This window comes from Podarcis tiliguerta, assembly GCF_965153285.1.
Source record: "Podarcis tiliguerta genome assembly, chromosome: 8".
Lineage (NCBI taxonomy): Eukaryota > Metazoa > Chordata > Lepidosauria > Squamata > Lacertidae > Podarcis > Podarcis tiliguerta.
The window spans coordinates 26,828,327-26,836,531 of record NC_139541.1 but is presented as its reverse complement, the minus strand read 5'-3'; the positions used below and the strand labels follow the sequence as shown (position 1 = coordinate 26,836,531).

At 48.3% G+C, this 8,205-nt stretch overlaps 1 protein-coding gene across 1 annotated transcript; it reads right to left on the bottom strand.

The window, feature by feature from the left end:
* Nucleotides 1–407: 407 nt before the first annotated feature.
* Nucleotides 408–7,708, bottom strand: LRRC47 (leucine rich repeat containing 47). The gene is made up of 7 exons (XM_083452147.1): nt 6,949–7,708; nt 5,870–6,325; nt 5,170–5,286; nt 4,035–4,150; nt 3,006–3,108; nt 2,066–2,155; nt 408–1,588 (listed from the first exon to the last, which is right to left on the bottom strand). Exons 1-7 carry the CDS (start codon nt 7,648–7,650, stop codon nt 1,352–1,354), a joined length of 1,821 nt encoding a protein of 606 aa, XP_083308273.1. The 5' UTR covers nt 7,651–7,708; the 3' UTR covers nt 408–1,351.
* Nucleotides 7,709–8,205: the final 497 nt, after the last annotated feature.

Genomic DNA, 8,205 nt, shown 5'->3' with positions numbered 1-8,205 from the left:
ATTCTTTAGCTGAGATGCTTGCATTGCAGGGGGTTGGATTAGATGGCCCTTGGGGTCCCTTCCAACCCTACAATTCTAGGTTCTACTAAGACAGCCAGCCCAGAAGGAAAGTTTAAAGGGGCTGGGTCAGAAATTAACAGCCACTGCTGCCTCTATCCCCACTCTTATTATGATCCTGAATAAGAGGATGGCTCCCAATGAAAAGGAGCACGACTACAGTCAGCTTGATTACAGATCCATGATAAACACGCTGGGAAGGGCAGCATAAGCAGAACTAGCGCTGCAGAGTGGGTATGCAATATTACTGTGAAAACTGCTACGGTGTGTCATGAAAAAAAAAAATCTGATCAGACCCTTTGGAGGAAAAGTTCAGCATAAACTGAAATAATGAATGGAAGATCGCACACTTGTCATTTTCTCCTTTATTTGTACTCCCCCCCCCCCGCATCACTGGCTGTTACATTTCCCAGTTCGTCCATGCAATCAATGAGGGCTAGAAACTTGGACCACGATACAGGCATTTTAGGCACGAACAGAGGGGTGGTGTACATGGTCCAGTGTCGTTACTGACTTTTTGTTGCCCCTGTAGAGAGCAGCTCGTGGCTCTTCCCAATGGCAAACCATTGATTTTGAAAGAAGCGTCAGTTTCAAAAACCGAGTTTTCTACGTGGCACGAGGGAGGAAGGGTGGGGTAGATGCTCCCCAAGACACACAAGTCTACAGGCCTGTTTGTATGGCTTCATGCTACTCTGCTGGCAAGATGTGAAGAAAAGCCAGCGTGGCATAAACTGAGAAAAACAGTTTGGGTGTCAGTGCAACCTCTCACATACTCTGCAAGACACCTGAGTGTCATGGGGAGAAGAGGACTTCAGAGAGCAGCAGCAGCAACCACACCACCCAGGTCAAGGTTACAAAGCAGGCTTCAGAGTCTGAAGCAATAGCAGGCCACATTTGTATTGCTAGAAAGCACACCTGATTAACAGTGGTGGCGGCAGGTGAGGGGGGGGTGTCTCTCACCCACAAAGCTTCCTACCTGGCCCCAATGCCCAATTATGCAGAGATTATAGAGTACCAATCATGCCACGTGGTTATTAGTGTGTCTCATTAAAATAAATATGATCCCGCACCTTTATTCAAGAGATCCGTGTGGATCCCTGGCTTGGGTAGAAGGTCTTCGAGTCTCTCTCGAGACCACAAAAACCCTGCTTTTAGCTGTCAACCAAGCCCTCTCCAAAGCACAGCATTGGATTTCTGGCTGACGAGTTAAAGAAACGATAAAATCCTGCAAGGGGAGGCTGTTCACAAATGCTGTCTAGCGTGCCCCACAACAGGGAAAGGAAACCAAAGGCGCTTAATAAATCACCGTCATGAGGGACGAGACCATACTGAAATCAGTTTTTGATGGATAAAGGACTTTTAAGTTCCCATCCTTGTCCACGACCCGAACCTGTTCCAAAACGAGAGGGAGGGTCTTGGAAATGCCTTCAAGCCTTGAATTCTCATGCCCGACAGTGTCGTTTGATTCGTGATCTGAATCCAGGTCTTCACCTGTATTTTCTGAAGTGGATCTGTTCAGCTCCGCCATTTTCTGTGGTGAAGGAATGAAGATTGCAACACATAGAGAGTTACTCAAGAGATATGGCAGTGTTTTCCCCAGCTGAGAACCTAAGGTTTCCCTTCAGTTATTATGGGACTGGAGGCCCAGGTGACAACATGACGTTGCTATGAATACAGAATGCAGCATTTTAGGGTAAAGGTGTGGAGAAGATGCTAAAATGGAAAGTGGAGGGATATGAGAAGGTAGACTTCAAAACATAAGGAAGGGTGTGTGTGTGTCCTGCATGATGGACAACTAGGTTCAGGTCCTGGGTGCAAGAGCTGAACATGTAAAGGCCACAGACCTGATGGATAGTGGCTGAAGAGGACCACAAAGAGGTGATTTTATTTTGCACACGCTTTTAAACCGCGAATCCCGTAAGTGCCTCCAATAGATAAATCAGGACCCTGAAAGTGAGAAGTGTGGATGCAAAATGAGGAGGAGAGGGCAGAAGTAGTGACTCCTTACTAGAATGAGGGTGTCCATCACATCCTTGCACGTCTGCAGGCTTGTGGCACTTGTCACTTCCAGAAGCACATCAGAGGTGGTTTTCCCAAGCTTAAAAAGAAGAAGGGAAATGCCAGATGGAACTGAGCTATGAAGGACAGCATTATGGAGTATCCTTTTAGGTCAGTAACATTCATAGACACACAGTCAAAATAATTACAGGCGCCAATTCTCTCTCTTTTGGTGGTTACTAACACCCCTCCCTGGCAAATGTAGGTAAAAGTGATTTTTTGAAAGGCGTGCTGTAGATTCAGAACCTTCTTGAAATTCAGTTTGGGGGGGGGGATACTTTGTGAGAAAACAACTTTTGCAGAGTTAAGCCTGTGTTAATCCCCAAATTACAGAAAAGGCCATTTTATGGAGGATAAGGTTGTCACTGGCTACCAGCCACACTGACTAAGCTCTCCTTCCACTGTCAAGAGGCAGGATGCCTCTGAATACCAGGTGCTGGGAATTGCAGCACTTAAGTCCTGCTTGTGGGCTTCCCAGAGGCTTCCGGTTGGCCAATGTGAGAAAAGGATGCTGCTGCACTAGATAAACCACTGGCTTGATTCTGTAGGTGTCTCCTTAGGTTCATAAAAGCATACTCCACTGTAACATAGGTACCTAATTCTTTTTAGGGTGGAACAGTGTCTGGAAGCAGATCTGCATTTGAAATTCCAGGGATGTGACTGGCAGTGGAGAAGCAGTAGGTGGGAGTGCCTGACCACCACTTTTCCTCTTGCAACAGCCCCTGCCCCTTCCCTCTGTGGCACAAGTCCTTCACCCAAAACCTCAACTGGCAAGTATGAGGAGCGGGGAAGCAAACCCACCCCACCTCTCCAATTTATGTAGATCACAGAACAGACTTTCCCCTAGAAAACGTACAGCTTGGCCCGCAATCAAGTCGCAGCATCTGTACCTTTGTCTTCTCGCTGTTTGTGATTGGCGGGAAAGAAATCACAGCACCTTCGTTGTCAATCAGGCAGGGGTAATACTCTTTCCCATCCAGTAACTGGAGGTACCTGATCAAGGGTGCAATAAGAAAATGGAAGCTACTTAGGGGATGGGGAGAGGAAGTGCAAATACACATGTGAGGTCTAAAAATAAGAACTGCTTCTGCTCAATATATTTCTTTAAAAAAAAAAAAAAACCACAACTCTATGAAGACACAGACAAGAAACCTCTGAAGAGTGTCATGGAATTCTACTCAATATTACTCCATAGCAGAAAAACACATTGCAGGATTAAAAAAATAGACCAGAGGCAATTAATATTTCATCCAGCAGAGCTTTACTGCTACTGAAGGCAAATGAGCATAATGGTCACAAATCCAAAACATTCAGGACTGGCACTGTCCATAAGAAATCCAGTTGCAGCCTAGTAACACTACAGCATACTATGTCCAGAACACCACACCAGAAGGAAAAGAGACAGAAAGAGAAAACAGAACCAGTTTAAGCCAGCTGTACTCAGCTTCTCTGAAGGTATAAGCCAAATATCATGAACCTTCTGCTTGTTTTTTTCACACAGAGAAGCTTCCAGAACACTCTTGAATTAATTAGAATAGGAAAGATCTCTACACATCAGATCAATACTTTCTGTAGTAAGAAATGCAAAATGAGAGTGCCGCTTATTGGCTTTTCAAAGGAATTTGGCTGGATGCTGTGAGAACAGGATGCTGGACCAGATGAGATTTTGGGAGCCCTTTCAGCTATAGCATAGGACATTAATGATTTAAATAAAATAAAGAATGAAAAGAAAGGACTTTTCGGGGAGCCTTCTTGGGGGAGGGAGTTCCAAAGACACAGACCTCCTGCTCCCGCTCCAAACCATCCTGATTGTTCTGAGGACGCTTTCTGCTTCCCTTCCCCATGGACCCCTCCTGGCTCTTGCCTGCCCTCTGTGCAAGATTTCAAGGGTTGTGCTCTGCTTTAAGGTACAGACTCACCTGTGAAGTCCGGATATATTCTGCCTCCTCTTCTGCTTCCGCTGCTCCTCGGCCTCCGACTGCAGCTGACGGAGGAGGTCCTTGGCCTTGATTTCCTTCCGGCCCAAGGGGATGATCTGCAACATGAATGCAAGGCCAGAAGTGTCTTGGAGTCAGTTGCTGTTATTATTATTAATGATTTATATCCCACCTTTTCCCCAGACTGGGACTCAATGCACCTTACAGGTAATAATACAAAAACACAGATTAAAAACATAGTCACTAAATGCTAAAAGAATTACAACAGTATAAAAGCAGATCTACCTCGTACCCTCGTACCTACGGGACCGCCTCTCCTGGTATGTCCCACAGAGAAATTTACGGTCTGCAAATAAAAAACATCCTGAAGATCCCAGGGCACAGAGAGGTTAGGCTGGCCTCAACTAGAGCCAGGGCTTTCTCGGCCGTGGCTCCAATCTGGTGGAACGCTCTGTCACAAGAGACTAGGGCCCTGCGGGACCTGACATCTTTCCGCAGGGCCTGCAAGACAGAGCTGTTCCACCAGGCCTTTGGTTAGGGCGCAGCCTGACCCCCTCCTCTGGCAATCTGCACAGAATTTTGCTTAGTGGTTGCCATCAATTTGATTTTAATTAATTTTATAATGAATGTTTTTAGAATGTTGGATTATTTTGATTCTTGTTAGCCGCCCTGAGCCCAGCTTCAGCTGGGGAGGGCGGGATATAAATAAAATTTATTATTATTATTATCTATTAAAATACAGACAGTAAAAAGAGCACAGCACTATTTAAAATTTCTTTTGTTAAAAAATACACTCAGTTCCCAAATGGTTGGAATAAGAAAGTCTTCATTAGCTGGTGGAAGAATGCCAAGGAGGGAAATAGTTTAGCTACTCTTGGATGAGAGTTCCAAACCCTGGGAGCAGCCACTAAGAAGGCACTCTCCCGTGCCCCAATAAGCTTGCTCATGAGGGAGGCAGCACTGAGAGAACATCTCCCCTGAAGATCTCAGAGGCTGGGCAGGTTCATCTTTCAGATAACCATCATGCACAACAGCACCAGAGCACCAGCTGCCTGCTGCTGTCCCTTTGTGGGGTATCATTCTGAACGGTTTTCTAATCTTGCTGTTGTCAGCCTACCTTCAATTCATCTGGCGGCCGAACGTCGTAGAGAAGAGGACCTTTCACAAGCTGCAGGTCATGTGTGGCGATGGTGGCTGCTGTTCGCTTTTCGCAGATGTCCTCGTGGAGTTTGGTCTGAAGTGTAAGATGTGTCATTAGAACAAGGCTGTGCTGAAGAGTCACAACAACAGGCTTAACTTTAAGGAGTGTGCTAACAAGAGCAACAACAATTTTATCATCTGTGCTCTGCCCATCTGACTCGGTTGCCCCAGCCACTCTAGACGGCTTCCAACATATATAAAAACAAATAGAACATTAGACATTAAAAAGCTTCCCTGGACAGGGCTGCCTTCAGATGTCTCCTTGACATCTGATGGGAAGGCATTCCACAGAGTGTAACAATCTGGCCCTTTCTCCTCTACCACACTGAGGGCAGGCAAGGACCCCCAGGATCTACTTCCTCCTGAGAGCCATACATCCTTAACTGTCCTGTGCTAGTGGGAGGCAAAGTTACCACCCGCATGCCTGAGCTTGGAGATGCCCCTTTTGCTTTCCCTTTCACCGTGCTCGAAGTAGGGCTGCCCCCCATTCCAATTCCAAGGGGGAGATTTATCTTTACTTGGGGAAACCTAATCTACAGCTAACTGAATCAAAGGACATCCCCCCTCTGAAGCTGGGCCATGCCCAGAACCAAGTGGTATCGTCTTTCGAACCTTACCTGAACCGAAAGAAACCTCTTCAAAGCATTGCCGGGCTTGAAGTTCATGCCTTTCACTACACAGCACACAATATAGGGGCGGACGTCTTTGACACCAGGGCTGGCTTTCACAATCAATGGAGCTGGATTCTCAGAGATGTGGAGAACTTTCACCAGCAGCTTCTGGGTTTCTTCCACCTCATCCTCTGCATCACTGCCTTTTTTCTTGTTTTTATCTCTCTTTTTCTTCCTCATCTCCTCCTTCTCAGCACCATCCTGCTTGCCTTTTCCTTTGCCACTCCCTCGACCTCCAACACGCAAATATTCCAGGATAGATTTTGTTTGGCAACCATTTACCATCTTCTCAAGCCGTTTGTCTTTGAGGGCATTTCCTTTTAAATTGACTTCCTTCAGCTTAGGGCAGTCAGCCAACTCCACAGGGATTTCCGATAATTTGTTGTTGGAAACATCCAAAATCTGGGGAGGGGGGGGGTAAAGTATATTAAGTGGTTGTCTTCTAATTCAGACACTGGAAGAGTTATCTCAAGTTCTGTCTATTCTGATGGACAGCAATGAAAAACATTTTGCCTATCAATAAAAAATCCGAAGCCAATGTGAGTGCAGAAGCTGCCATACCAAATCAGACCATTGGTCCATCGAGCTCAGCACTGTCTACACTGACTGGCAGCTGCTCTCTGGTTTCAGACCTGAGACCTTTCGCGTGCAAAGTAGATCTGCCAATGAGCCCATTCCCTGCTCTGATCATTTGCTGTTCCGTATGTTGCAGAAACCTCAGCGCTATTCATGCATTCATAATAGGGCTCCATACCCATTCCTGACAACCTCTAGATTTTTATGTGTGAATGGCAGCAGCAAAACAAGCATGGTCAATTTTCATCACTGACATCTCAGGAAACATTGATGTCTTGAACGGTCATCATTCTTCATGCATGCTAAATTATGTCTTGCATTATTACTGCATTTTAAGAGTTGCTTTTACTTTATTTGTAAAACTTTCTTTTTTTGCTTTCCATCATTATTCCTATAGTTTAATGATCTCATTACAAAAGCAGAAACTGGGAAGCACCCAGGGCTTTTACCTTGAGGCAGGACAGGCGGGAGATGTTGGGGCTCAGCTCCTCCAGCTCGTTGCCCGCCGCCTCCAGGGTGCCCAGTAGGGCTAAAGGGGCAGCGCGGCGGGAGTCACCTCCGTCGTCCGTGGGAAGCAGCCCCCCGGGTAGGGAGCGCAGGCGGTTCCCGCCCAGGAGCAGCTCCTGGAGGGCCGGAGCGGAGCGAGCCAGGCCGGGTCCCATTTCGCGAAGGCGGTTGCGGCGGAGGTTGAGGAGGCGTAGCTCAGGCAGGGCGGCAGGGGAGCCCTTCTTGGCCGCCGCCACTACCACCACCTGGGGCTCCCCGGTCCCGCCGAGCTCCGCCGGCAGCTCCTCCAGGCCGTTGCCGGAGAGGTCGAGGGTGCGCAGCGTGGCCGGCAAGAGGCGCCCGGCCTGGGTAAGCCCCGACGGGCCCAGCGCGCAGCCGGGAAGCGCCAGCGTCTGCAGCCCCGTCAGGAGCCCCAGGACCGGCCCCGGCTCACGCAGCGCCGCGCAGCCGCCCCCGCGCACCTCCAGCGACCGCAGCGCCGCCCCCAGGGAGCCCAGAGCCCGCGGGAAGCGGCCCCCGGCGGCCTGCACACGCCGCTCCAGGGCGGCGCCCGACTCCAGGCTCAGCTCCCGCCGGCCGGACTCTGTCACCTCCGGCCAGTCCTCGTCTTCCCCTCCCGCCACTGCTACCGCCGTCGCCGCCATCTTTTTCTCGGCTGGGCACAGCCGCTTCCGCTTCCGGCGTCAGCCGCGCTTCCGGTCCAAGACGCGCTTCCGCTTCCTGTGCCGTCAATAACGGAAAAAATAGGAAATGGCGAGATGTCCTATACTGTATAGTCTTATGAAGTTGGCGCAGAAAAGCGGGTGGACGTGTGTGTGGCGCATATGGGTGATATCCTTAAAAAAGATTTGATTGTAATTTTAAATTTATTTCCTGCCATTCAGCAGGCCCCGGCGCGTTACATTTTCAAATGTAGAATTCAGAAGTAAAAATATTACATGAAAAGCATGTAGATATGCGACATCCAGTTGCCGCTTCCGTTGCTCATTTGCACGGTAATAAAATGAAGAGGCCGCTCTAGCTCAACATCCAACATATCTTTATGGTTGTCTGCATAGGTTGCCCCTCACCGGATGTAAACCGTCCTATACTAAAAACTCTATGGCTGTCAAATAAACGAAAACGGTGCGCCCAAAAGGGTAGCGGGCAATCACATCGGGCTTCCTGCGTTTCCTTTTATGTTTGATTGGAATTAACCG